This window comes from Loxodonta africana, chromosome 3 (assembly GCF_030014295.1).
Source record: "Loxodonta africana isolate mLoxAfr1 chromosome 3, mLoxAfr1.hap2, whole genome shotgun sequence".
NCBI classification, from domain to species: domain Eukaryota; kingdom Metazoa; phylum Chordata; class Mammalia; order Proboscidea; family Elephantidae; genus Loxodonta; species Loxodonta africana.
The window spans coordinates 167650755-167678748 of record NC_087344.1 but is presented as its reverse complement, the minus strand read 5'-3'; the positions used below and the strand labels follow the sequence as shown (position 1 = coordinate 167678748).

The 27994-nt window shown below is 53.6% G+C and overlaps 3 protein-coding genes across 7 annotated transcripts; 2 read left to right on the top strand and 1 right to left on the bottom strand.

The window, feature by feature from the left end:
* The first annotated feature begins 410 nt into the window (after positions 1 to 410).
* ATXN7L2 (ataxin 7 like 2) lies at positions 411 to 9445 on the top strand. Of its 3 annotated transcripts, XM_064282447.1 has the most exons (11): positions 411 to 549; positions 2453 to 2518; positions 2899 to 3033; positions 3437 to 3647; positions 3951 to 4237; positions 4832 to 4914; positions 5233 to 5486; positions 6301 to 6499; positions 6639 to 6760; positions 7476 to 8271; positions 9299 to 9445. In XM_064282447.1, the coding sequence occupies exons 1-11, from the start codon at positions 423 to 425 to the stop codon at positions 9311 to 9313; spliced, it is 2295 nt and encodes a 764-aa protein (XP_064138517.1). In that variant the 5' UTR covers positions 411 to 422; the 3' UTR covers positions 9314 to 9445. The 3 variants fall into 3 exon arrangements, with proteins under 3 accessions (XP_064138517.1, XP_010587840.1, XP_064138516.1); XM_010589538.3 differs by having other exon boundaries at positions 2929 to 3033; positions 7476 to 9445; XM_064282446.1 differs by having other exon boundaries at positions 7476 to 9445.
* Positions 9446 to 9570: 125 nt separating this feature from the next.
* LOC100665504 (probable transmembrane reductase CYB561D1) lies at positions 9571 to 16604 on the top strand. 3 transcript variants are annotated; one of them, XM_064282450.1, is made up of 4 exons: positions 9571 to 11133; positions 11372 to 11414; positions 11600 to 11677; positions 12239 to 12550. In XM_064282450.1, exons 1-4 carry the CDS (start codon positions 10986 to 10988, stop codon positions 12441 to 12443), a joined length of 474 nt encoding a protein of 157 aa, XP_064138520.1. In that variant the 5' UTR covers positions 9571 to 10985; the 3' UTR covers positions 12444 to 12550. The 3 variants fall into 3 exon arrangements, with proteins under 3 accessions (XP_064138520.1, XP_003409438.3, XP_064138519.1); XM_003409390.4 differs by lacking the exon at positions 11372 to 11414 and having other exon boundaries at positions 11640 to 11677; positions 12239 to 16604; XM_064282449.1 differs by lacking the exons at positions 11372 to 11414; positions 11600 to 11677 and having other exon boundaries at positions 9571 to 11000; positions 12239 to 16604.
* Positions 16605 to 21917: 5313 nt separating this feature from the next.
* Positions 21918 to 26330, bottom strand: AMIGO1 (adhesion molecule with Ig like domain 1). The gene is made up of 2 exons (XM_064282448.1): positions 26208 to 26330; positions 21918 to 25742 (listed from the first exon to the last, which is right to left on the bottom strand). Exon 2 carries the CDS (start codon positions 25675 to 25677, stop codon positions 24196 to 24198), a length of 1482 nt encoding a protein of 493 aa, XP_064138518.1. The 5' UTR covers positions 25678 to 25742; positions 26208 to 26330; the 3' UTR covers positions 21918 to 24195.
* Between the last annotated feature and the right edge of the window lie 1664 nt (positions 26331 to 27994).

Genomic DNA, 27994 nt, shown 5'->3' with positions numbered 1-27994 from the left:
AGTGGCCGCCAGCCCGGGAAGGGGCGCGCGGACGCACAGCGTAGAGGGGCGTCTCGGGTAGAGGGAGGTTTGGGGCTGGGGTGTGTGCGCAGTGAGTTCGGAAGAGTGGGCTGATAGCACGAAAAATGTGTGCTTAAGGGTTAGGAGAGGCGGTCCTCGGGTTTAGGTTTTCACTTTTCCTCCCCAAATGGACATTTCAGAGAGGTTTTAGCAGTAAGATCGGTAGGCAACAGCACGCCCTCTAAGACTACATTTCCCAGAAGGCTACGCGGGCGGGAGGGGAAGGGGCAGGCGACTTGTGTTGCGCTTGCGCAGAAAGTGCGCTGGGAGGGTAGGGGGGAAGGGAGGCGTGCCCGCGGTGGGGTGGGAGGGAGGGTGCCGCGCGGCGGCGGCGCCGGGGCGGGCGCGCGTCCGCGGCGGTGATGGCGGTGCGTGAACGCGCGGCGGCAGCAATGGCCGCTCTAGAGCGGCGGGTGCCGAGTCTCGATGACTTCGCGGGACAGAGCTGGAGCTCGTGGGTGGAACGGGCCGACTTGCCTGCGGTCGACGGTGAGTGAAGCCCCCCTAGAGTCTGGGGACCCCATCACTGCCTCCCCTCCCCCCTCCGGGCCCCCGCCAGCTGAGGGGAGCCGCCGACAGGAGCCGCCGTCCAGCTCCCCGGCCCCCCAAACAAAGGACCCGCCGGGTCCTAGTGCCCGCCTGCTCCGTATCTTCGCGCCTCCGGGTCCTAGCGCCTGCTCACCGCACGGAGCCCACCCTGCCTACCTCTGCTTTTGCCGGTGCCCAGTACCTGCCCCCACATCTGGCTGTCTTTATCTTTCTCCTTGCCTCCTGGCCTCCAGCTTCCGCCCCTTCTGCACCTGCCTCCGGCTTTTCCCATCTGCAACAGTCTTCTCCACGTGTTTCCCACGCACCCCACTTCTGTGTCCTCCTCTCACCCCCCCTTGTTCCTTTGGCTTCTGCCCCACACCTCCCGATTTATTTCGGTGTTTGCCTGTCGGTTGCAGTGCTCTTGGACCTCCGCCCCCTCCGCACTAGTTTGTCCGTCCATCCATCTATCTGTCCTCCCTCAGTGTCTCCCTCCCTCCTTCTGTTCATCCATCCATCCCTCTAACCCTCCGTCCTTTCCCGGGCCTCTTGCCCTGCCTCTTGGCTCTCTCCCCTGACTCCCACCTTCTGTATGTCTCTGAGTGCCTTTAGTGAACGGGCCAACAGCCCCTTCTCCTGATCTTTGTCTCCTGGGCCCCAGGGGGTACCTGGCCTCGTGGCCTTTGGGGGTGACAGCAGGCATCATACCCCTGAAGAAGTTTGCAAGTGAGAGTAGGTGGAGGAGGAGACCGCATGGAGCGGTCTCTGATGACACTTGTTTTCCTTCCAGACTCCCAGCTCGGTTCCGTCTATCATTCCCCACATTTGCATTTAACTGACTTAAGAGTGGGAGCTGCCCCTTGTCTCTTGCATGCCTAACCCACCACCCCTCATATCTGGAGATAATATACGACTGTCAACAATCTTCTCATCCTATAAAGGGGCAAATCTGCTACTGGACATCAGAGAGCAGACCTAAGTGGGAGTCCAGGCCACTCCGGGACTGCCCTGCGCTGGGTGGGCAAGGATGGGGCCATTGTCAGGGTCTGGGTGCATTGAGAACCGGAAATGGAATCAGATGGGTTTGGTGACTCAGAATTGATTTTTTTTCCAAGGGACAGGGAGGGGGCGTACGGGGGGGGGGAGGAGTAAGGTAGGGGGATGGGGGAAAGAGCTGCTTTGCACGGCTAAGGTGTTTTTGCCATCAACCCAGAAACTGAGGAACAAGGGCAACGCTCTTCCAAAGCCTCCCTAAAGGGGCAAGGGTCTTGCATAGCTGACCAAGGGGACTTTGAAGATGCCGAAGGGCCCCAAGTTTCTCTGCTCTGTGCCCATGCTATCAATGCAGGACCTGAGAAGCTGGGTGTAACTTTGACAAAGCTTTGTAACCCAAGGGAGCAAAATTGAGTTCATGGAGCTGGGGGCCTGAGAGACTATCCATTTGGGATGCCACAGAGTAGCTGAAAGGACCCATCTGAAAAATCTCAGGAAGGGACTCAAGGATCTATAGTAGAATTTGTCAAGGTCCGTTTTTGCCTTTAATATGGGAAGCAAGACCAAAAATAGATGATATTTACCTACACTCACCCAACTAGTGACCAGTGGAACTCTGAACTGCACTTTGGAGTGAAGGGTCTGTAAGAAGGGCGGCTGGATCCCTCTTAATGGGGCCAGCACACTCCTGAGGTGGCAGATGATGGAAGCCAGGCACTTGAAAGTGACCCACTGATTCTCCAAGGGTCCTGTGCAACAGGAGCTTGTCAGGGAGTGTGGGCTTCATACCACCCACCTTCAGGCCCTGGTCAGGTAGGAGATGGGGCATCTGGGAATGGGGTGGTCATTCTGAACTATGTTTTCCATCCAGGGGCTGAGCTGGAGGACAGCAGTAAAAACATGAAGAAGTTGGATGCCATGACCCTCATTAAAGAAGGTGGGAGTCAACACACATTGGAGCTGGGGTCCAGGGCACACAGATCATCATTGCTGCCCGCCTCCCCCCCCCCCCCCCCGCCCCGACAACCACACCAAAGAATGAGTTGGCTTCTTAAAGCAGCAGGTCTGGGGATCTTCATTTTGGTGTGTCTGGGTCAGCTCATTCCTTTGGCTCCCGTGGCTTGTTGGAAATCCTAATCACAGGTGGTTGGTGCCCACTCACCTGAAAGCCCCCACTCTTAGGGACTGGGGAGATTGAACTCTGGAAGCTGGGCCTCCAGCATAAAGCTTGTCATGTCAGCTGGGAGGCGAAGTGCCTTCTGAGTGGTGGGGGTAGGAGTGCTCTCTGATCTTACGGGGAAACCCTGGGACCCCCAGCCCCAGTGATGAGGGCTTCTGTCATTGCAGACATGTCCATCTTCGGGCACTGCCCTGCCCATGACGACTTCTATTTGGTTGTGTGTAACCACTGCAGCCAAGTGGTGAAGCCTCAAGCTTTCCAGAAGCACTGCGGTGAGGGGAGCCCTAGAGAGGAGATAGAGGGGACAGGGAAAGATGGGACATGGAACTCTGAGGACAGGGTCAGTTGGGAGGTTGTATGGGGTAATGGAGGGAGGTGTTGGGGATTGAAAGGTCCTGGGGCAGCTTCAGAGGATTGTGGGTGGGTCGGGGTTATTGTCTGAGCAAATTAATTTTTTTAGTGGACTTAAGGGAAGAGCTAAGTGGTTTAGGAAGCTGGGGCCTAGAATTTTGAGTCTTTAAGGCCCAAACTCAAATGTGAAGAAGGCAGATCTTAAAGCTAAGCAATGGAAACTCCAGATTCTCTAACCGGACTGTGTGGGCAGGTCTAGGAGGTTGGGGAAGGAGGCAGTTGATACCACTCACCTGGATTACTCTCTCCACCTCCTGGTGACAGAAAGAAGACATGGGCCCCTCAGCAAGCTTTACGCCCGGGCCCCACCCCCACCTCCAGCCCCTGCCAGCTCCCAGAAATGCCATGTAGTGAATGGGCAGGGCCCAGCTTGTAGGGCCCCAGGTTCCACCAAAACCTCCTCCAGGGAGAAGGGCCAGGGGTCCCGGAGCCGTGGCCACCAGCCTCCGGAGAAGACCCAGAAGGACAACCTCTGGTAAGGAGAGGCTGGAGACTCCCTGAGGTCAGCCCTGACCCTAGTCCAGGGAGGGGTTGACATGAACAGAGGCAGCCCTGGGCTGATGGGTCACTGCTCACAGTCAGTAGGAGGCAGCCAGCCTTATCTGCAGACCTCTTCCATGTTCTCCAGGGAATATGGGGTCCCCTTTTCTCATGTTCTGCACCCCTTCTAGAGTGCACCCAAGTTCCAGGGCCGGGAAAGAGATGGCTCTGGGCCCAAGTCCAGGCCCCAGGCTCAGCTGCACCATCCCCACAGCCCATACCCTCTTTCCCTGTGTAGCCTTTTCGTGCCTGTGGTGAATCTGGAGAAGATGTCCAGTCTCCCGAAGCCCGATGGACATGGAATCAGGGTGGCCCCGCCCTCTGCTTTCCTCAGCCAGCCAGTTGTCCCTACCAAGGACTCCCCTGGAAAAGCACCCATTGCACCCCCTCCTAAAGAACCTCCTGGCAGGGAGAGCATCGAGGCAGCCTCCAACGAGGGCCCTAGTCACCGGGGTGAAAGCACTCCCCCTGAGAAGGAGCCTGGTGGGGCCAGACTGCCCCCCAAAACCCACCGGAAGATGGCTCGTGAGTAGTCATGGTCTTGGGGTTCAGGAAGATAGAGTGGGGACCCCTGGGCTGCTTTGTCCTTGGGTCAGATGGGGAGGAGGTCAGGAAGCCTCTGAAGATTTAGGCAGGCCCCTGTCACTCCTCGGCACACACTTGAGCTGCTTACTCTCTGGGAAGCTTCTCTCCAGCTCAGGTCTACTGGTCAAGGATAAGGGATTATGCCCAACAGGTCAATTGACTCTTCCTCACCTTGGGCTGTTGACCTTCATCTCTTTTCTCATCTGGATCCACAGCACCAGACCCCTCTCACAGCTGGTTTCCCTGGCATCCCAGATGCCTGCAGCTGCTTTTGTTTCTCGATATGTATTGCAGTACTTTGGGCTTGGAGTCCCTAAAAGGAGTGCCACGTACAGGAATGGTTCTCTGGCCCACCAGAGAGATGCTGATGCCCAGAAGGGTTTCTCTGGAAGGCTACATGCCCAGGGCTTGAGGGCCAAAGGCCCTTTTGCCTTAGTCCCAGTTTTTCCCAGGCCTTTGACAAGAAGAGGCCCGATCCTCCTGTTAACCTCCTGGAAATGGCCTCAGAGTTCATGGGAACTGCTTTCCCCACAGGGAAGGAGTGCGACCTCAACAGGCAGTGTGGTGTAATAAATCCAGAGACCAAAAAGATCTGTACACGCCTGCTCACCTGCAAGGTAACGCCCACCCCTGGGCAAGGAGAAGAATTTAGATGTTAGTGAAGATCCAGCTCAAGAAACAGGGGTTAAGCTCAGACCAGGGAAGGAGAGGAGGCTTTCCCCAGTGGGGACAAGGTGGGGGCAGCAGGCAGGGGTGGCTTTTATATCCCTTCGCTGCAAGGAGGGTTCTGGCCCCATGGGAGAGTGAAAGACACACAAACATACCCACAGATGCACTCACACCCCCTCTTTCCACTTGGCCAGGCCAGAGCACACCGCTGTCCCTCACCCCTGCTCAGCTCACACCCGCAACCCCTCCACCTTGCTGTATTCTAGATCCACTCGGTGCACCAGCGCCGGGAGGTCCAGGGTCGGGCCAAAGACTTTGATGTGCTGGTGGCAGAGCTGAAGGCCAACTCCCGCAAAGGGGAGTCTCCCAAGGAGAAGAGCCCAGGGCGCAAGGAACCAACTCTGGAGCGCCCCTCCCAGGACCCCCTTTCCTCAGCCCATGTTGTGGCAGCAGCAGCTACTCCCAGCAGCACCTTCTCTGCTCGTACCAAGCAGAACTACCCATACTGTGCACTGCCCAGGTACGTCCGGGATCCAGCCCTCAGCTCAGCTGGGGACACTTGGCCCCTAAGCCGGCAGTGACCCTTGAAGACAGGCCCAGGGGGTGTCCTGGAAGATGCTGCTCACTTGGTCCTCAGTGTGGGGGGATACCCGGGGTCTTTGGTAGTGGTATGGGAGCAGGTGATTCCCCTGTTCTTAACCAAGCAAACCATAGTTCCCCAGCCTCTCCGAAGTGTGCCCGGTCCAACACCTGGGATACCAACATTTTCTCAGCTGCATTCAACAGGCCAAAGGCTTGTAATTGGGTAGCCGAAAGGATCAGGGCCCTGGGTGAGGCAGTCCTGCTGTGTATTCACTCACTGGCCCTTCATGTGCAGAGGCTGCGCTGGACCCCGGGGGAGAGCCTGCCCTGCTGAAGGAGACAAACACGCATCTCTGCCTGTAACACCAGGGGCAGACCCGAAACACAGGCTCAGCTCACAGACAGGCTCCCAGGAATATGTGATGCAAGAAGGGGGGTTGAGAAAGTGACTGGGCTGACCACAGCTGGGTGCAGAAGATTTTCTGGAGGAGGCGAATCTGGAGCAGATTTCCTCCTGAAGAGGCAGGGCCTGGGAAATGAAGGGGGTTGGGGAGAGAGTCCCTTGGGAGCTATGGCCCCTGATCTTTCTCTTACTTTGAGCTCTGTTCCCCGTCTTCCTTTCCTCCTCCTCCTTCCTCTGATTGCCCAGCAGGGCACCTGCCCTGGGTTTTTGAACTCTCTGGGTTCAGGGGCACCCTCACTGTGACCCCGCTCCAGTCACATCACCCTTACATCCCCTTTGGCCCTTTCAGGTCCCAGGCCTCCTCTGAGAGTGAGTTGGATGATGAAGGCCCTTATGGTGGTGATGGGGACCCAGGCCTGTTCCCCTTCCCCCTGCCCCGGGGTGGGGCCCAGGCCTCCAGTGAGGAGAGTGAGGAGGAGGGGACATCTGACGACCTCCATCTCCCCCCTGACTGCCATTATGCAAGCCGGCCCCCTCGGCCACAGGCGGTAAGGACCTGGGGCAGGGCCTGGGGTGGGGGGTGACCCAGCCCTCCTGGCCCACAACATGGGGGGACGTCAGATTCTGTGTGCAGGTGCCTTCCCCGTGTGTCAGGCCTGCTAACCACATGCCTGCCTTCTCCTTCAGTTCTGCACCTTCGGGAGCCGGCTGGTGAGCCCAGGATGCTACGTGTTTAGCCGCCGGCTGGACCGGTTCTGCTCGGCACTTAGCTCCATGCTGGAACGGCACCTCAGCTCACACATGTGGAAGTGAGTCTCTTGGGCCCAGAACTTCCCTTCCCAGGCCCCAGACAGACAGGGCCTTCAGAAACCCTGATCCTGCAGCATGCCCATATGTGCCTTGGCTTTTGCCAGGAAGATACCAGAGGGAGAGTGGGATGGAGAGGAGAAAGAGAGACTTTGCACCCTGGGCTTAGGCTAGGATAGGGCCAAAGTGATCTGGAGGTGAATCTAGACTGTCAATCCCTTACAGTATCTGTTGGGTAACAAGAGATAGAGCATGTCTAAATAGATTTAAAATAAGGTTCTTAATGGATCTGTAGACTATTCATATACCATATACTAGTTCAGTCTTAAGGAGTCCTGGTGGCACAGTGGTTAAAGTGTTCGGCTGCTAACTAGGTCAGCAGTTCAAACCCACACCAGTTGCTCCATGGCAGAAAGATGTGGCAGTCTGCTTCTGTAAAGATTACAGCCTAGTAAACCCTATGGATAGTCCTTCTCTGTTCTATAGGGTCGCTATAGTTGGAATCGACTTGATGACTGTGGGTTTGGGGTTTGGGTTTAGTTCATTCTTGTCCCCATGTCTTCCTCCTGATCCTCAGTTCCATCATATCCCAGCAGATGGCAGCAACACTGGGGCTCTGCAGACCATTTCTAGGTGGGGCAGAGGGGCTGGTGTATGTTTGCGGGGAGGACCTCTTCCTTGCTGGGTAGTCACAGTGGGGCTCTCTTTTTGCTGCAGGAAGATCCCACCAGCGGCTGAGCCTCCATCCCACCTTGTCAGCTCCCCTCTGTCTGCCCCCCTGAGCCCATCCTCCATGGGCAGCTGCCCCCGCCTTTCAGGCCCACTCCCCAGACCTGCCTGCCCATCCTCCACACCCCCCACCAAGGACAGCCTTGTCCCCAGCTACCCTGCAGGCTCCCCCAGTGTGGCAGCCGCCTGCAGTCAGGCGGAGTGCACGGGTGGAAGCCAGGCCATCACCTCACCACTGCCTGCCAACACGCCATCCCCGTCCTTCAGCAAACTCCCGCCTTCCAAGGCCAGCAAGTCATCCAAAGGCAAGGATGGGGTCGACGTGGAGGCCCCTTCTCGAAAGCGGAAGTTATCCCCTGGCCCCACCACTTTCAAACGGACCTGCATCCTGGAGCCCACTGGAAAAGGCAAACCCTCTGGCTGCCGGGGCCTCTCTTCCAAGACTAAAACAGCCCTGGGCATGGGGCTCAACGGGACAGTGGGGCCACGGATGAAGCGGGCAGGGCCCCTGGACTGTCAGGGTTCCCCTCACCAGCCTCCCACACCGGTCAAGGCTTCTCAGCTAGAGAACCGGGGAGCAGCTGGACACCCAGCAAAAGCCCTGCCAACCAACTGCCTCTCTGAGGAGGAGGTAGCCAAGAAACGGAAAAACCTGGCTACTTACTGCCGGCCGGTGAAGACCAAGCACTGTCAGGCTGGCGCCCCTGCCAATGCGGCCTGCTCTGTGCGCCGTAAGAAGCCAGGCCCACCCCTGGCCTTTGAGGAGAAGTGCTCCACACTGAAGGTACCAGCCCAGCTCCCTGAAGAGCATGGGCAAGGAAGGGTCAGAATGAGTCAGGCTGGGGTAACCATGGGTAACTGACACAGAGAAAGTGCTAAGTACACAGTTGTGCAGGGAAGGGAAGAAAGGGGAAGTTCCTGGGCCATCTTCTTTAGGGAGAGCTGGGCCAGCTCTTAGCAAAGTAACCCCACTTTTGCCTGATGGGCTTCCTCCTATCCCCAGCCCTCTCTCTTGAGCTGAGGAAAATGCTGCCTTTTTCTACTCTCGGTTTAACCAAAGGGCCAGTTCTTCCTGACGTGGCTGTGGTCCTCACTCTAGGAACTGGAGCTACCTCTGTTCTCTGAAGGAAAGGCAGTTGAGCTCCGTGACCTCTGACAGAAAGGGTTGGGGCAGTGGGGTTGAACTTGGGACCCTGAGCTGTGGCCTAATCTGCTGAGCAGCAGGGTGGGTGGACCAGTTTCGTTCACTGGTTCTACCTCTGGCCATCAGGGTAAGGAAAGGTAGAGACACAATTTAAGGACCCATGTATACATGTGTGTGTGACTTACACATATGCCTACTTCTAGGTTTTCAAGTGCCAGGCAAGTTCTCCAGGGCTTTTGGTAAAGCCTGTAGCCAGGTTTATTTGTCCCTGACGGGGGCCCTGGAGTAGCATGCTATGGGCTATCCATATGATCTCAGCCGGGAGGGACTTACCGGGAGTGGGAAGAGAAGATGCTCTCCTGGTTGAGTCATGGGGCAGATGCATACCAACTACCCTGGCACCCATATGAGAGTAGTGAATTTGACAGTAGCCCAGAGCTTAAGTGTGTGTGCGTACGCGCGCGTGTGCGTGCGCGCCCACGTGCAGGTGACCACAGATATGTTTTCCAGCTTTCCTATCCAGGCTGCTCCTGCGCTTGCCCAGCCTTACACACCAGGCCAGCAGGAAGAAATCAAAACCTTAGCCCTGATGGTCCATACAGTTCACTGTGCAGGAGAACTGGTCGGCCCCAGGTGACCCTTTCTCTTGCCTCTTGTCTTCCTGCAGTCGAAAGCCCATTAATGAGAAAGTGCCTGTCCACTGCGATGGAGCTGCCAGCACCTCCTCCCCTCCAGATCCGGGCCCCAGGCTGCTGCCGCTTTTTATAACTTTATATTATTTTTTTTAAGAAAAAAAAAAAAAAACTCTTTAAAATACCTCAAGACTGTCTCCCTGTTCTGTTGCTGCTAAGAAAATATAAAAGAATCATAGAAAAGGAAGAAAAAAATGTAACAAAATGAGTGTCCTTACTGTCCCCCCAACCCTACCCTGGGAAGCTGAGATGACAGGCTGCCAGACTCCAGTGCCCATCGCCTGCCTGAAAATGTCTCTTGGGCTCTTTTTTTTCCCCCCTTTTGTCCTTTGAAACAATGTGGAAATGGCTGGGATTTTTATCGTGGTGGGGGAAGGAGTGGATTCTCTCTCCAGACAGGATGATGAGTGTGGCTGTAGGGAGCAAGGCTCCCCAGAATCTTGATGCCACTCTATAGCCCTCTGTCCCATTCATTCAGGGGTAGAAGCTGACCATTCTGACTCCAGAGACTACTCTGGTCCCACTGGGAAGGGGAGCTTGACAGGGTAAAGGAGCCACACCCCTGGCTCTTAGTTTTTGCTCTGGGAGTCTGTAGGAGTCGGCTTCTTCTGGCCCCTTTCTCGTCTTCCAGCAACACTGGCCTCCATCCTGTCTCTGATTTATTGCCTCAGGTTTTTCAGTCTGTCCTTTCTGCTTCCTACCACCAGCCTCATTTTCTCAACCACTTAGGGAGCTTGAGCAAGTCGGTAAATGCGCTCAGGATGACCCTGATTTCTGGGGGACAACATGTTTTGGTCTTTGTCCCTGGCCCATGGATTTGCCCTTGAGGATGGGGTAAAGCCTCTCCCAGCTAAGCCTCCTTGGTCTGAACCACACCTTTTTTGGAGGCAGGGAGGGAAAAGGTATAACTTACAGAACTCCCCTTGGTGTGGGAGGCAGCAGGAGTGTAGAGGCCCTAGGTTCATCAGGATCACCTGGCTCCCCCAGGCTGAGCAGCTGGTGTGGAGGTGGCAAAGGGCCGAGAGTACCCTAGTTCTTCGATTTGCCCTAACTGGAGCCAACAACTACCGTGAAGATAGGGAATGAGACTCTTGCTCCTCCCTCGCCAGGTCCTCAAACCCCAGTTCACTAGGTACAGGGCGCTATCTTCTGGCCTTGTACTTGCCTTTCATCTTCCTTGCTTTTAGGCAGGGAGGATCTTGTCCCCTTAACCAGACAGGAGAGGGGCTGGCAGGAGAGAGATGGCAGCCAGAGAAACCCAACATTCTTGGAAAACTGCTCAAAACACGGTTGGTTTCCCACTCTTGATTCAGCGTACCAAGGTCATGATTTGGGGTTTCACTGAAATCAATTGCCATAAATGTAATTTCCACAGGCCTGCTTGAGACACAGGCCCTTGTAGGCATAAAAATACAAAGGAGGTTGGCTGAAGAAACAAGGTGGGCCTAGAGCTGTCCGGTCCCCTTGTGCCCTCGGGTCGGACATATTTTCTAGGCCGACGCGCTTCTCCCCCAGCCCCCAGGGGGCGCTGTGGGCGAAGTCGCCGCACTGCCCGCGGCATCCCCGGGGAGGAGCCTCTCTGCAGCAGCGGCCGCCTCCGCAATCGCAAACCCGGAAGACGCGCTCTGGCAGCTGGGAGTGTGGGGCCGGCCCGATACGGCCATGCAGCCCCTGGAGGTAGGTCTGGTTCCCACTCCAACGAGGGAGCCGAGACTGACCCGCTGGCTGCGGAGAGGCAGTGGGATCTTGGCACACCTGGTGGCCTTGGGCTTCACCGTCTTTCTGTCTATGCTGTCCCGGCCAGGAACCAGTGAGTGTGCGAGGCGGGGCCAAGGAAGGGGGCGGAGCCGAATACGGAGGGACAGCGTTCGAGAACTCTGGGAGACAAGGAGAGGGTACCCCAGCGCTGGAGGGGCGGAGTGTGGAGGGCTTGTAAGGGCGGGGTGGGGCGAGAGCGGGGGAGGGGGCCGTGGAAGGGTGGGGCCTGGGGTGGTGGAGTGGAAGGGATAGACAATTAAATAAAATTGAAATGACCAGTTCACCATAAGCGGGGCCCCTGATGGAGAATACAAGTAGAGGAGCGAGACCGAGGCCCTTTCTAGGCTGGGACTGGGCTAACAGCTGAGAGCTGCCATATGCGGAGCCCAGGCCAGACTGGTGTATGTTTGCGGGGAGTCTCTTTTGTTTGTTCACACTAAGGCCCTTGGCAGCTCCACTTTGCCCTGAGTTCCTGGTTAGGGTTGGGGATGGTACACTCACCTTTCCCCTATAGCCAGATTCTTTCCTAGCCATCAGCCTGTTCTCTTTGATTCTCAGGTCTATTTTCCTGGCACCCTGTATTCATGGCCTTGGCGGTGAGTTTGGGCTTCTTTCCGCCACTGGTTGGTTTGGATATGCCTAGCTTCATCTCTAGGGAAGCATCCAGCCCTTAGAAGACTCAGCCTTTCTAAGACTCAGAGAGTTGGGGAAAACATCTAGGGTCCCCTCTTTCCCTGTAATCTGTGGGATTGGGAAATACGGAGGACTGGACCATTGGTAAAGTGTCAGGTGATGAAGGGAGGGGGACTGGCATGTTATTTCTTTCTCTACTGGGGCCTGAAAGGAGAAAGGGGAAGGGGTGTTATCCAGCCCCACCCTGCCCCAAAGTTGAGGAGGAAGTTGAACATTTACTGTTTTTTCAAGAAATGGGAGTCATTGCTTACGGAGGTTGAGGGTGGTGGTGTCAGCCTGGATGATGAGACCTCTACTCAAGGGTGGATTCCCAGTTGCTAGAAATGCTGGCCTGTGAGACAGCAGGTCCTGGTGGATGCTCTTTAGCCCCACCCCTTATCCTCCTTGTTTGGATGTGTGAGAGCACTTTTTCTCAGGCCTCCAAGCTGGCCCTAAGGCTCACTGGCCCTCTCTTATGTTCACAGTTCTGCCTCTGTATGGCTGAGGCCATCCTACTCTTCTCGCCTGAGCACTCCCCATTCTTCTTCTGCTCCCGCAAGGGTCGAATCCGGCTCCACTGGGCGGGTCAAACCCTGGCCATCCTTTGTGCAGCCCTGGGCTTGGGCTTCATCATCTCCAGTAGGACCCGCAGTGAGCTGCCTCACCTGGTGTCCTGGCACAGCTGGATAGGAACTCTGACATTGCTGGCCACTGGTGGCCAGGCGCTATGTGGGCTTTGCCTCCTCTGTCCTCGGGCAGCCAGGGTCTCGAGAGTGGCTCGCCTCAAGCTCTACCATCTGACCTGTGGATTGGTGGTCTACCTGATGGCTACAGTAACAGTGCTCCTGGGCATGTATTCAGTGTGGTTCCAGGCCCAGATCAAAGGTGCAGCCTGGTACCTGTGCCTGGCACTGCCTCTCTACCCAGCCCTGGTGATCATGCATCAGATCTCCAGCTCCTACTTGCCAAGGAAGAAACTGGAAATGTGAGTTCCACTCAACTCTGAATCCAAGTGAGACGCTTGCCTTGGACTTCCATGGTTCCTCTGATGACCTTCAAGGGACCCATTTCAGAAGTGGTAGGGTTTTTGCCTTTCTTGGCTGGGCCAGGTGCTGCAAAAACCCAAGCTACTATTGCAGAGGTGAAGACACAGTGGGCTGAAGTGCAGAATGTATGGAGTTCGAGTGGAAAGTAATGGGGTACTTGAGCCTACAGCCTCCACTTGAGCCTGAAGCCTCCTCTGGACAGAAGTTTGGGGAGGGGGTGATGGTGGTGGAGGTTATTTCTTTCTTGCACGCCTGATGAAGACTTGGGCTCCTGTGAGTTACAAATGGCAGCTATGGATATTTGGGTCACTTTTGAGAAAGCAGTGTGGTGTAGTAGAGAAAGCCCATGGATCTTGTTATAGGTTATGTTCTGCTTAGCCTCTGTTGTGTGACCTTAGGCAAGTCACATGCCGTAGGGTCTCAGGTTCCTTATCTGTGAAATGAATGTTTCTAAACAATGTATAAGCCCCTTCTATCTCTAACATTCAGTGTCTATCAAGTTGATGTCACAGAGCACCCTCCCAGCTCTGGACCACGGGCTGGACCACTTGGCCAACTCAGGATGTAGTTTTTGCATTCATTCTCCCTTTACCCCCCTGGAAGGACAGTTTTGCCCTCGTGGACTTTCAGGAATCTATTGATTTGGTCCTGGAACAAGGCACAAGGGGTCAGGCATTATGAAGAGAAGGGGCCCAGGTGAGAGTCTCCTGGACTGCAAGACAGTAAAGGCACTAATGTCACTTTAAAGCTTTTGGAGGAGCAGAAGGGCATTGGCTTAATCAAGCTTCCAGCTCCTAGCTGCACTTATGGGGAAGATGAGCCCAGCTAAGAACTTCCTTCAGCCCACCTCACAGAGGCTGCATCCAGATCTGGGCTTGAGAGCTGCAGGACCTGGGTGTGCTCCTTCCCCTGACATCCATTCCCAGGGGCAAACAGTCCGGGGCATCTCATGCCTTGTCCTGTCTTAGGGCTCAGGTTCTTGCCTTAGCACACAGCTTCATGAAGCGATTCTGAAGTTTTTAGAACAAAACAAGGGCCAAGGAAGTAGGACTGGGCTCTTCTGATCCAGGGAGAACAAGGTACTCCTGGTTCTGTTTCTCCCCTTGTCATTTAAGCTTTCCTCAGTTGTGACTCTAGCCAGCATTTTGGCCCAGGAGGAGGCTGAGTTTGGTGCCAGCTGGCAGATGAGGGCTGGGCCCTCTTCCCTGCAGAGACCCTTCCTCATTCCAGACGGAAAGTAGTTCCCTAGACTGCCCTGGGCGGTGAGGGCCGGATGCCAGACTGGTTAACTGTGGTCTGGCTCAGTCAGGAAGATGGAGCCTCCATAGATCCTGGCAAACTGAAAACAGCTGAGCCAGGAAGGCTGCTGTTGAGGCAGGTAGAGATAGCTCGGTGGAAACAGCTCAGTGGAAGCTCTAGGAGGCCTGGAGTGTAGGTGCTGGAGCTCCGGTTCCCAGGAGCAGCGGGAGGTGTTCCTAGATGTCAGTAATTTGGATGTATTAGGATTTTGGAAGATTCAGGATCCCCTCTCTGGGTGGCTCAGAAGGAGGTTAGTATGATCCAACAGTAGAGGAACGGGGACTGCATGGGCAGAAGTATTCTAAGTGGACCTCACTGGGCCCCTCCTGGGTCAGATAGCATCTCCCAGGAGCTCTCCAGACCCTGAGCATCTAAACAGAGGTCCCTCCTGTGCAGAGGGTGATTGTTCCTGTCCCCTTCATTGCCTTCTCTCTCCTCTCCAACTGTCCAGTGTGGTCTGAACTTGAAAGAAATGGTTATTGGGGCTGCATGGAGGAGAGTCTCACCTAGGGTCACTATGATCCAGGGATTCCATCTCCTCTCCATCACATCTTCATTCTTCCCAGTGCAGGGGGTCTCATCCTGTCTACGGCAGGGTGAAAAGGCCGGTTAAGGTTCACCAGCCAGCTCTGTGAACCAAGCAGGCAGCGCCATAGAGCCTGAGCTTGCCTGAGGTGTTGCCTCCTCCCAGGTGGTGCGGGGGGCTGGTGGGCGGGCAGCCGGGCGGGCAGGCAGGCGTGCTGACAGCCGGCAGTTTGCGTGGGCTGTGCCAGCTGATGTCTATTCCCAGCCCTGGGAGGAAGGGGGAAGTCATTTATATTCTGCAGGAGGAAAGGGCCCCTACTATCACCTCTCTGACCAGCAGCCTTGGAGGGCAGGATTACAGGGCAGAGAGGAAGGCACAGATCTCCTGCTTAGCCGAGTCTGACTGCTCAACAGGGAGTAGGTCACCAGGGGGAGCCCTTCTTTCTGGCAGGCCAGACTGTAAGGACTTCCCTTCCCTCCCCTCTTTCCATCTCTCCCTCCATCGCCACCTGCCCTCACATCCTGGGGCAGCAGCTGGACAACCGTTAGACTTCAGTGCCAGGGCACTCGTCTCCAGCTGAGATCGCAGTGGTGCCGGCCGCAGATGCCTCCTGCTTGTGTGTTTCCTCCTTCTCACGTGCCCCCTCCATCCCTCCACCTCCCTCTGTCTCCCCATCTGGGATATTAGCTGGGCTCCTCAGCACCGAGGCAGAGGCCTTGGGGAAGAAGCAAATGGCTGCCCTTTTTGCCCTTGTCCCCGTGGCTAGGGAAAGCTGCTAGTAGTTAGCCTGTTTTGCCTTTAAAAAAAAAAAAAAGCCAGGGTGCTTAGATATTTTGATTTGTATATCATTTGCACGCATTTGCATACCAGGTTCAAGTCCTGATTCCAAGTATAATATTCAAACTCAACTTTGAGAATATTGTAAATATAGGTGGGGTGAACATTCTAGGTCCAGATGTCCCAACCAAACCCCCATCTTTCAGGTGACCACCCCTTCCCTTGAGCCCCACCATGGCCTGGGGTGGTGTCGAATGGCAGGAGCTCTATGCCTGGGGAAGTGTCCCAGCCTCACTTTGGCTCTTCAGTTGCGTGGAAGGTAGGCTGCTGTCTCTTGCCAGCCTGTGCTTCCTCTTTCCCCACCCTCTCACCGGGCAGGCCACCCCTCCTCACTCCCTGACACCAGCCTCTCATTGTCCCCACCTTTCCACCCCCATGCATGGCTGCTGTGGGTCTTGTTTTTGAAACCTGACTAGGAGAGCCAGGCATCCTCCCTGAGCCAGCTGGCTGCTGTGCCAAGGCCTGTTTGGAGTTAATAATAATCATTAGCTGAATGGTGCTGGGGCCTTTCAGCTCCAGATCTCTAAGCACTTGCAGGCTGAGTCAGCCAGGCCTCACTCCTCCCCCCTTTCTTCCTGGGCTGCAGAGTGTAACCCAATGGGAGGCACCGTGGGAGGGGAGAGAGTCAGGAGTCTTGCCTGCAGCCATGCCTTGAGGCTTCTCTCAGGCAGTGGGTACTGAGAGCCCTGTGAGTGAATTAATAAGGCCTTTGCACCTGGCAAAGGTCAAGATTTAGGGAGCACAGTGAATGCTGGACTCAGAACTGTGCTCAGACTGGCAAAGGTGGCACTGACCCTGGACCTCTAGCTCTCCTGCCCTGTTTACCTGCTTGGCTTCCAGAGGACACCCCTGGTTCCAACGCCCTAACCTCAGCATTTCTGGTGCCCTCTGCAAGCTTAGGGAACAGGAACACTTTTGCTTTAGTGGCCCTGATGGCCCTGTGTCTAGCTGGCATAAATAGCCTGTGCCTCATGAATTGAAAAGTGCATTGGCCTGGGAGGTAGGAGACCTGTGGTCTGGGTTACTCAGTTCCTAACACGGGTGTGGCCATGGGTAGATCACTTACTGCTAGACCTACCTCACAGGGATGTTGTGAGGGTTAGACATTGGAAAATACAAAGCATTAAACGAATGTGAACAGGTGATCTTATTGTTTTTGTCCTTATCTCTCCTTCACTGAGCCTGGCTCTGGGCTTTATGATTCTTAGGGAGGCAATAAACAGTTAAGGATAACGATGCTTAGGGGACCTGAGCCTCTAGTTGTGTTGCTGGCCATTGTAAGAGTGCAGACACATTTCTTCCTTCTAGAGGCAAGGTCTGCCAGCGTCCCCCTGCCTGAAAGCAGCCAAGACCATGTCTAATGAAGCTACCTGCTTACCTGGTGTTTTCCGGTTAGGGCGCTGATTGCAAATCTGGGAGTCAGTGCACTTGCCTCCTAGGTCCAGCCTGCCTGAGGTACCTGCAGCTGCTAGTCACAAGTCTATCCAAATCTCTTTCCTAATTCGGCCCTTCTGAGGGAAGAGTGGGGCAGACGAACCAGGAAAGGAGGGGCAACAGTAATGGACACAGCCCTGCCACCCTGATCCCCTGCAGCCACACTGAGCTCTGTCCATCTCAGGCCCTCATGCCAGGTACTGGAGTTGCAGAGCTATGAGAGACATGGGCTCTGGTTTCCAAGGCTTCACAGGTTTGCTTCCCCTCCCCCGTTCCAGACTCTTAAGGATCATCAGTCCCCTCCTCCTCAAAGCACTTTATTGGAATTAAAACACACACACCATGAAAACGGTTAAATGTTTAAATTAGGGGAAGGGTACTTTGCATTCTATTTGTCTGAGACTAGCCAACAGCCCTCCTGAATGGACAGTGAGGCAGGACGACAGCAGTGTGGTGGCTTTTTTTTTGTTTTTTTCTGCCCTGGGATCCAGGAATGAGACACTACTTGGGCACAGCTGGGCATAGCTTCCAGCATTTCTCACCAGTACAGGCAAAGAGAAGACATAAACTGGAAGTACCCCAGAACTGCCCTGAAGGGTGGTTTGAAGAAGATAGTCTCCAGTACTGGGCTGGGCTTAAAGCAGACACAAATAACCTTCAGTAAAACGACCCCAGCCCCTTGCCCAGAAGGCTTAGCTAGTCACAGTGCAGCCAGGGAGTAAGAGTCCCAGTTTGAAATCTACCTGCTATTGTCAGAATTTACCAGATTATTTTTTTTAACCTCTCTTGGCTCCTCTGTGGTACCACAGGATCCAACTCTGAGTGTCTGTGAGTGGTCCCCTGCACTCTTATCTTTAAAGCCGATTCCCAGGCACCTCACAGTGCTTTCTAAGGATGCCCAGGAGTGGGCTAGGCCTCTCTGTTTAGGCTCCAGAACCTACTGACTGCTGAGTGAGGGAGCAGTGGGAGGTGAGGGAAAAGCAGCACAAAGTACCGTCCTGTTACGGTGCTAACCTGTGTGTGCTTTCACACACATGTGCATGTGAGCACACAGAACACACACTCTTAGCTTTGGGGGCAATGACTGCCTTACGTATGCCAGTGCCGGAGGGTACTCCGAAGTCCCTCTGCAGGGCTCCGTGTCCTGGCTAACACTGAACGATAGCTCTCTCAGGCCCTGGTTTCACACCCTCTGTGATCCGGGGGCAGTAGCCAGGCTGAGGTGGACTGGAAGGCCTCAGGCAGGCCTAAGTATCTTTACCACTTGACATTTTCCAGGTGACAGTACAAAGCCTGATGAAGGGGCCTGACTTGGCAGCTGCTTTAACCTTCCTTTCTCAAGCCTCAGGAGAGGAGACATCTAGCACAGGCACATTGTAATCAGGCCAGAAAAGCCATGCATCCTACTGCAGAGGCCTGGACCTTTTCTGCAGTGTGGGTGGGGAGACATAAAGCTTCACTGGTTTCCTGGGAAACAAGTGGCACAACAACTGCAATTGCGGAAAGGGAAGGAGTTGAGAGAGCTGATGGGAGACTAGGCTAGCTGACCCACTGAACTCTCGTTTTCCCCTGTTCTAAAAGGCAACTGCCATATTATCCCCTCCACCCTGCCCAGCAGAGAAGCACTAAGAGGAGGAGCTAGGGGAAGCGCTGCAAGACCTGGCAGATAAAATTGCACATCTTGGCCAGAATCTAGGGAACTCCTTGTGGTCTGTGTGGGGGGTTGAAGATGTGCAGCCACTGACTTCCCTGGCATGATGGAGAGGAGCAGCAAAGCTTCTCAGGTGCACGTGCGTGCATAAAAGCACACACAGGTTAGCACTGTAGCAGGATGGGACGTTCTGCTGCTTTTCCCTCACATCCCACTGCTCCCTCACTCAGCAGTAGGTTGGTTCTGGAGCCTAAACAGAGAGGGATAGCCCAATCCTAGACAGTCTTAAAAAGCACTGTGAGGTACCTGGGAAATCAGGCTTGGCACAGACTAAAACTGAAGGGAGAACTCCAGGTAGTCTTCCCCAGACCTGTTCTCTTTACCAGCTTCATTCCCTCAGTCAAACTGGCAGCCATAGGAAACACTGCTCTGAAAGATGAAAAAATGCTATGTAAATGTAGACTGTAAGGGTGCTCTGGCATCAACATCTGTCATTTCTTTGACTGCAAAGGTGGATCTGTCTAATGTGGCTGGTTATGAGGTGTCTCCATCCCTCACCACTCCGGTTGTTCCTCCTGAAGAGAAAAAGACAACTCTCCAAACAGAGGAGGGCTGCCCTTTGGTCAAGATTTTATAGATGTAAGAAATGAGGTAATCAAATTGATTCAATTTTTTATCCTCATACCATTTCCTCTCTCTGTTGGACTCTACCATGACAATTCCCTTCCAAAAAGTACTACGAGAGTAGCCAAAGATTTGCATGTTCAGAGTTTGGTAGAATCTAGGCCAATTTCTGGTAGGCTGTATCTATACCAAGAAAGTGGGGACTGCCATACCTACAACACACTAAATGGTCAATGAATATTATTAATCTGTCCATTAGATGAGTCTACTTTCAGCCTAAGTACAATGGAGCCCATTTATAACATGAAAATATACTGGTAATACTAAAATATTGTAGAAGTGAGCTGCTCCCCACCAATTTTTTTTAATTCAGTCTAAGCATTTTTCCATAGTACAGTTAGTAGGCTTGAACCAGACTTTTTTTCTTCTAAATTTTATTTATTTTGTTGTTGTTGAGAATATACACAGCAAAACATACACGAATTCAACAATTTCTACATAAACAATTTAGGGACATTGATTACATTCGAGTTGCGCCAACCATTCTAACACTTTCTTTTCTGAGTTGTTCCTCTCCATTAACATAAAGTCACTGCCGCCTAAGGCTCCTATCTACACTTTGGAGTTGCTCTTGTCGATTTGATGCCATATAGTTCTTAAAAGAGCATAATGCTCAAGGCAGACCGTTTTTACTAGTTAAGCTAAGCTGTTGTTCGTTGAACCAGACTCTAAAGGGATTCTGCAGGCAGGCAACTTTCCAGGGATCCAGAAAACCTTCATTATCTACACACTTTGGTCCTGGATCATGGAATTTCTAAACTCTTTACTGTCAAAGCCTCAGTGACATTTTTTTGAGAATCTGTCTTAGGGATCAGCAAACTATGGCCCATGGGCCAACCATTCCACTGCCTGTATCTGGATGGTCTGTGAGCTAAGAATAGTTTTTACATTTTTTTAAACGGTAGAAAAAAAAAAAAAAAACGAGTTAAAATTATATGAAATTCAAATTTAAACGTCCATAAAGTTTTATTGGGACACAGCCACATCATTTGGTATTATGTTGTCTACAGTTGCTTTCCTGCTTGTTGTGAGATGACATCTAGTCAATTCCAACTCACAGTGACCCCATGTGACAGAGTAGAACTGTCCCACAGGGTTTCCTAGGCTGTAATATTTATGAGAGCAGATCACCAGGTCTTTTCCCCCCACAGAGCCCCTGGGTTGGTTCAAACTGCCAACCTTTTGGTTAGCAGCTGAGTGCTTAACTGCTGCATCACCAGGGCTCCTTGTTTTCCTGTTACAACAGCACAATTGAGTAGTTTAACAGAGCCCATATGGCCTACAAAGCCTAAAATATTTACTATCTGGCTTGTTACAGGAAAGTGTGCCAACCCCTGGTCTATCTTAATACCTACATGGGAATTCTAATCAGGCCCTTACAACATTTAAATATTCTCTCCCTAGACAGGCCATGGAAACCCTGTTGGGGTAGTGGTTAAGAGTTTGGCTGCTAACTAAAAGGTGGGCAGTTCGAATCTACTAGGCGCTCCTTGGAAACCCTTTGGGGTAGTTCTACTCTTCCATTAGGATTGCTATGAGTCGGAATCAACTCAAGGGCAACTGGTGGCCAGACAGGCCACACCCTTCTGAGGTACAGTTAGCCCCACCCACAGGCTGAAAAGATAAATAAACCAGTCACAGACTATGCCAGAACAGAGACTCAAGCCAGGTTTAATGATCACTGTCTAGTTTTCAGAGCCCAGAGGCTCCGAAATTTGCCTGGGTGTACACAAGTCGGGCCAACAGGGTCCTGGACATAGGGAGGCCTACTTACTTTGCCAGCAGGGCCACAAGGAAGTACAAAGGCAAGAACATACAGTAAACTGAAATCAGCCTGCTTTGCTCACCCTAGCTGGGGTGTGCTCTCTTCTGGCCCCTTTCTAGGAACGCCAAAAACACAGGACCACAAAAAAAAAAAAAAAAAAAAAAACTCACAAATAATCACATAGACAGATCGTAGAGCCCTGTCATACTCTGTCTCCAAGGACACCTACTTCCTGGGAGACATGTCTGGTTTATGGGCATGGGGCAGGGTGAGGGGAGGGAATGATCTCTCAGCCTTTTCTTATAGCCAGACCTGGCTGCTTTCTATTCAGGGTTATACTGAGCTTACATAAAGCCAAACACTTAACCCCCAGGTAGACAGCTACCTTTGGGTTCCATCAACCGAAACCATGGAAGAAGCTGCTCATCAGTTAAATCTCTTGGTGGGGCAGCCGGGCACGTCCACCAGACCAGATCTCTCAAATTAGGGGCCAAACTAGTGGATACAGTAGGGAGACTTAGAGCCACAGGGCCTTTTCTTATTCCCTAAACTGGGTAGGACATCTGAAGAACATGATCCTCCTAGTCCTCAGGAGATCAGCTAGAATGCTCCAGAAGGCCTGGTTTATTTGACATTCACGTTAAAGATTTTCAGAGCCTTAACTTCAATGGTGCCTACAGGGGAGACTGTAGCATGAAAATGAGATTTTCCCAGGTTCCCTGATAAGTCCGAGGAGTGAGTCCTGGTTCCTGTACCTCTAGTACCAAAATCCTCAAAAGTCTGTGGAATAGAACCAGGTAACTTTTCCCTCCTGTCCCTATCTTACCAGGGCAGTTAACACAGGAAAAGCAACTCACAGCTGCTTGGCCCTCTGCCAGCCTGCTTCTGGGTCCTTCATTGACCTAGCTCTTAGTTTCTCATATTGTCTTTAGTCGGGGGGGGGGGGAGCGCGGGTGGTTTCTGAGGAGTTTGAAGAACTCACCAGCTCCTCACCACCCCTTCTCCCAGGGTCTTCAGCCTGAGGTTTTCCTAACTCCAGCCTTTACAGACAAGTGATTCAGTGCAATGGAAACACAGGTGAGGCTTTGGAGAGTTCAGAAATTAAAGTACAAAGGATTGTGTATCTGGGGACCCTAGCATGGTCACTGTCTTTCCTATAGGGCAAGAAAATTGTGTGCATGAAGTACACATAGGTGGAGACCATTCTGAGAGTAGACTTTAGTGGGGACTAAAGAATCACTGTCCTGATGGAAGTCAAGGTGCTGTGTGCATGCATACCTATAAACATGCATACCTATGAGCATGCAAGTACTTGAGGGAAATGCTGCACCTCTCTCTCTCAACAAACTAGGTCACTAACAAAGGATAGACAGCAGTCTTCATATTCTAGGAACAGACAAGGGGAAGATATTGAGTTCTAATACCCTTCCCCAGTCTTAATAGGCAGCTGGAGTCAGGCCCTCCTGGCAAACCACCTCACCCTCAGTGAATAACCTCTTGGAAACTAAAGAGCAGGTCAGATACCTAGAGGCTCTAGAGAACTTCCAATGGATAGAAAAGCTGGCGGGAGAGAGGACAGACTGAAAAAGACCAGTGTCAAAGAATACTTTCATTTATGCCCAGCTCGTCCCCCTGCCAAATCTCAGAGCAACCACCTCCCAGGGCCTGAAGTATGGTTAAAGGGAGCTGTCATTTCCATATCCAAATATTCTGCAGCCTTGGATGGGATGTTGGGCTCATTCAGTGAAGCTCCTCTGGCCTAACCACCACAACTGCACAGACCTCTGGCTGAGAGGAATGGGGGCAGCTGACTCTCCTTTCTGAAAGTTTAGTGCCACTGACTATCTCTAGCACAGATGGCCTGCAACCCTGTAGAGAGGACAGAACTCTAAGCTACACTTCAAGTTGCCATTCTGGGGCAGAGACTACCCAATTTCAACTCCTCAGATGAGGAAATCCCATGCTTTGGCTTTGCAGTTGGGGAGAGATCTCAGAGAGAAGTGAGGCAGCCTTGTCAACATAGAGGAGATATACACCTGGTCCCCTTTATCCCCAAGCCCAATCTAACCCAGTGGGGCCCAACTTTCCTGAGCTCTTTCTCTCATTGCACAGCAGCATATTAGGGAAAACTCAGAATCCCACCTAAGCTTGAAAGGAGACTGAATGAAGAGATGGCATACACAGAAAATCAGGTAGGTCCAGCTGGACACTATGTAACAGAGGCTGGTTTATCCTCATCCTTCTAGGTTGAAGCGATGAAGTGACCCTACATCCCATGTTCCTGGCAAACATCCATAAAAGCCCTGCCTTCAGCAGCTCCCACCCTGGTCTGCCATGCAGGTGCTAGGAATCAAATGCTAATCAAGGGTTTCACAAACCAGGAAGCTAGCTTACCTGGAGTTCATACCCCACCTAAAAGTTTTGTGCTGGTACCTATGCTATGACACAGACCCCTCAGTTCATGCTGTGCCCCTCTGTGCCATTAGTCAGAGAACAAGGCACAAATGCCACATCTCACTTGGCTGCCATATCTGATGGGCAACAGGCCAGGGCTCCTGCAAAGATCCATGCACCCGAGGCCAACTGGGAAAGAGGAAGGCATTAGTGGGAAGTTTCACAACAGCTTTGGGAAGTGTAAGTGATTGAGCTCTTAACCTTTCCTGACTCATTTTCCTAAGGTTTTCAATTTCCCCAGCTGTGAAGTGTGACTTCCTGGCCAAAAAAGATACTACAGCTTTTCCCCAATGTGGCTCCTGTGGATGGCCACCCCCACCCTCCACAACATCACAGGTGCGGGTGGGCTGAGATAGAAAAAAATATGATTTTCTTTTCCAAATGATTTTCTTTTAAGGAGCTAGGGATGTTCTTGAAAAAGTTCAGGGAATCTGCTTTTCCCTCACCCCATCCTCATTCCCACCCAACTCAGACACACTCCTCCTCCTCCTCCTCCAGCACATTCAGAATTGCCAGGGCTTTGGGTAGGGTGTAGCCTTTGCCTGAGGATTAATATATCCACATTTGAAAATCATGGCAGTCACACCCTGGTTGGGGTCTTGCTTGCTGTTGTACCTGTGACCAATTCCCTTGAGGTCGGGGGGAACCCACTCCCTTGGGCAGCCAGCCCTCTCTTCCATCCCCTCATATCCTTCAGGGGTGCATTACCTCTCCTGGGGCAGAATCTCCCCACCAACCCATTCTGATCACACCACAATGGGCGTATCAGAGAAGACCGAGCTGACGGATTCTGGATCTGACATCCTCCGCTGGCCCTTGCCTGTTGCCTCAGGCACCGGCAGGGTGTTGCCTGGCTTGAGCTTGCCATTTTGACCCTGCCCGGGTCCAGTAGGTTCCAGAAAGGCCACCCGCCGGTCAAAACCATCATCCTTATCCCCACCAGCCATAGGATCATGGTTGGGTGTGGTGCTAAGCATGGAAGAGCTGAGACTGTCTCCCGGATGGCTGGAAGGCTTCTCTACACCCCGGCACCAGCAGCGGCAAGGGGTGAGGTACAGATATATGAGAACCAGGACCACACTGAGGATACAGCCCACCAGGGTGGTATAGGCTGTGTTGAGGGTGTCATGGTGTCCATGCAAGGTGAAATTATACACTTTCAACTCCACAGACAGTGTCTCATTGAAAGCCTCCCCTGTGGCATAGCAGGTATACACACCCCCATCCTCAACCTGCACCTTTTGGAAAACAAGGCTGCCATCCTTGGACACTCTCACTGTTCCATTGGCCACCTCCTCTAGCACCCGTTCATTGCTTGGTGTCACCCACACCTTGGTCATCCCTTGGTGCTTCGTGTCACACTTGATGGTCAAGGTTTCGCCCAGGTGGGCCTCCCAGGCACGCTCCTTGTACTCGCTGCAGTTGAGGAAACTCAGGTTGAAGACATTGTGCAGCTTCTTGGAGCTCATGCAGTACAGATCCTCCTGAAAGTCCATCACGGAGCTCAGCTGCCGGTACTGCCAGTGTGAAAAGAGCTGGTATAGCTCACAGTCACATTGAAGGGGGTTGTTATGCAGGTAGAGCCCATTCTTGATCCATGCGGGCAGCTTCTGCAGGTCGGGCAAGGGTAAACTCTTCAGCTTGTTGGAGGAGAGATCCAGGAGCATGAGTCTGGGCAGCTTGGCTCCTTCCTTGACCAGTTCCAGAGGGAAACGGGAGATCTGGTTCTGGCTCAAGTACAGTTTCTGCAGCTGGGCCATGTCATCAAAGGCAGAGCGGTCCACCTCCACAATGTGGTTGTTGTAGAGCAGCAGCACCTCCAGTGCTTGCAGTTCACTGAACAGGAACTCGTCCAGTGTGTGCAGCTGGTTGGAGGAGAGGTCCAAGTAGCGCAGGTTGGGTACCGGGGAAAAGGCCTCGGAGGAGATGAAGTTCAGGTGGTTGTGGCTCAGCAGCAGGGAGTGCAGGTGAGTCAGGCGGGTGGGGGTCCACTCAGCCCGCAGGCGGCTCAGGTTGTTGTGGCTGAGGTCCAGCAGTGCAGTGTAGCTGGGCAGGGAGTGGGGCACGTTGGGAAGTTGCTGCTTGGAGCAGCTGAGGATGTTGCTGGCACACAGACAGGCAGCAGGACAGCTAACCACAGGACGGCCAGCTCTGGACATCTCAAAGAGGAGTAGGAACAAAGACAGCAGCAGGAGCCAGAGGCCTTGCAGGTCACGCTGGGGTTGCATAGTGTCAACGGAGAGGGTGAGGAAGGCCACAAGGAAGATCTGGGAGGGCGTCACCCAGGCATTTTCTGGTGGGGTAAGGAAGGGTCACTTTGACTACAGACTTCAGGGAGAGAAGAAGGGTCTGTAGCCAGTCAGCAGGGAAGGTCCAACCCTCCCTCCCGTCCTCCACTCTCCCCCCTCCCCCCCTCCCCCCCACGTTGTATGAGAACAGAACAGAAGAGATTCTAGGTAGTTCCCAGGGACTGTGCAGGCTGTGGACTCAAAACACTGAGGCAGAGGAAGTGGTGGGCACAAGGGCCTACTGGGTTGGGGTCACAGAATGTAGGATGGGTGTATGTGCGGGGTGTCAGAGACGGTTGGGGGTTACAGGGATTGCTTGGGCTGGGTTTGGAGTCAGGGTCAGCAGGGCCTATGGGAGAGCTAAGGGAAGGCCAACAGGGCACTGGGCCGGGTAGGGAGCGTCCTGACGGGGTTGAGGGTCCCCGGGGGCTGTCGGGGAGGGCTCCCCCCGGGACCTCTGGGCACTGCACCTGCTCGGAGACGACGTTTCTCAGCCCATGGCCGGTCCGGGAGCTCCGTCGCGGCCTCCCAGGGCGGCGCAGCACCAGCCGGCCTGTCACGACACCCGCCTTGCGCAGGGGCCCGCGCCCGGCGGCATCGCCTCCCGCGGACTCGTCCGGCTGCGCTCTGCTCTCTCACGCCGCCGCCTCGACCGCTGAGCCCGCCGCAGCCCACCGACCACGACCGTCGCCTCCGGGTCCGCGGGCCTGGCGTGGAGCGGTGCGTGGAGCGGGAGGCGCCGCGATCTGAGGGGAGGGAGCAGCGTGGGGGCAGCGAGCACCGCGCGCGCGCCCGCCGCCGCCGGAGCCCCGGGGCGCGTGCGCGCGGCGGGGGCGGGGCGCACGTGCGTGTGTTTGTGTCGGAGCCGGGCGGCCGGACGCGCGCGGGGTCGGGGCTGCGGAGCCCGTCTGGTCGCTGGCGCGAGTCCCAGCTCCGGGTCGTTTCTGTGAACGCGCCTGGGGCGCCGAGCTGGTGATGAAAACTGTTGGGAAGGGAGACCCTGGCCCCTTAGCCCCTGTATTAATTCCTCCACCTGCCCCCATCTCCTCATACCCCCTCATACTATCCTCCCACCGAAACCCGCTCTCAGGAAAATTATTTCCAACTGAAGTGAATTGACTGCACCCGACTCCGGGCAGGAAGCGTCACATGTCTTTTAATTTTCTAAATTAAAGAAATCTGGCTCAGCTCCCGCCTGTCAGTGTTGGCGGGAAATCCGTTCGTCAAGTTTTGAGATTTCCCCTCCCCTCTCTGGTGCTGTGAAGTCCGGAAAATTTAGGGAAAGACCGTTTACTGCAGTCACGATGCTGCTACTTCAGGGCCCTTGGAGAACAGCTCCACAGCCTGCAAGCCAGCTGGGCAGGAGGGGAGTTAGGGGAGAAGCTTTGGTGGTCTCCAGGCCCAGGCTCCAGGATCTCACTTTCCCGGACACACCAGGTAGCTCTCTCCCACCCCTCACATGCACACCCAGGGACAGGTTTCCACTCCTGGAAACTCCAAAATTCTTCTCAGCGTGGGAGCCACCATTCATCCCTTAGTCCTGGCCACTTGCCTCTTCCTGACCTAGTACCTGCTCCCCGCCAACCCCCATAGGGCAATTCCAGCACAGTGTCTCAATTACCTAATCCTCAAGATGAAGGCCTGGGGCTGTTAACCAGAGTGTGTTGTTGGGGGCTGGGAGTACTGAGAGAAGGCTGTAGGAAGGGCCTAGACCTTATAATTCAAATTTTTAGCTACTCTTAGGACGGTGGGCGCTGAAGGAGAAATTACCTTTTTATTCTTTCTAGTTTTTTTTACAACAGGAGCACAACTGAAATTACTGTCTTAATAGATGAGCCTGCTAAGAGTTTTAAGAAGAAAAAAATTTATATCTGTCACGTATCTTTGACCAAGAATTTAAGTGAATGTATTATCTCTTCATGGGATATTAGCATGTTAACCTTATGCCTAGTGCGAAAAGGGCTTTTCCTGTCGATGTCAGGCATCAGTTAAAAAATGGAGGGTATCTTTTTGGAGGGCACAGAATGGGAAATCCTGAAACCATGTTGCGTCAGTTATCTACTGTTGCATAACAAATTACCCCCAAAACTAGTGGCTTAAAACAGCAGCTTGGTGGGCAGTTTTGGCTTCTGGTCTCTCATGCAGTTGCAGGCATATGTCAGTTGGGGCTACAGTCATTGGAAGGCATGACTGGGGCCGGAAGTTCACCTTCCAAAAGGCTCACTTACATGACTCATTCACGTGGCTGCTGTTGGTG

What these genes read in the sequence shown, in the direction of transcription:
- LOC100665504 (XM_003409390.4), top strand. Translation starts at nt 10,986, where the DNA reads ATGCAGCCCCTGGAGGTAGGTCTGGTTCCCACTCCAACGAGGGAGCCG. An exon ending in GCTGTCCCGGCCAGGAACCA is followed by an intron (nt 11,134 to 11,639) that starts GTGAGTGTGCGA and finishes TTTGATTCTCAG; the next exon opens with GTCTATTTTCCTGGCACCCT. An exon ending in CTGTATTCATGGCCTTGGCG is followed by an intron (nt 11,678 to 12,238) that starts GTGAGTTTGGGC and finishes TTATGTTCACAG; the next exon opens with TTCTGCCTCTGTATGGCTGA.
- ATXN7L2 (XM_064282446.1), top strand. Translation starts at nt 423, where the DNA reads ATGGCGGTGCGTGAACGCGCGGCGGCAGCAATGGCCGCTCTAGAGCGG. An exon ending in CGACTTGCCTGCGGTCGACG is followed by an intron (nt 550 to 2,452) that starts GTGAGTGAAGCC and finishes TTTTCCATCCAG; the next exon opens with GGGCTGAGCTGGAGGACAGC. An exon ending in CATGACCCTCATTAAAGAAG is followed by an intron (nt 2,519 to 2,898) that starts GTGGGAGTCAAC and finishes TGGGACCCCCAG; the next exon opens with CCCCAGTGATGAGGGCTTCT.
- AMIGO1 (XM_064282448.1), bottom strand. Translation starts at nt 25,677, where the DNA reads ATGCAACCCCAGCGTGACCTGCAAGGCCTCTGGCTCCTGCTGCTGTCT.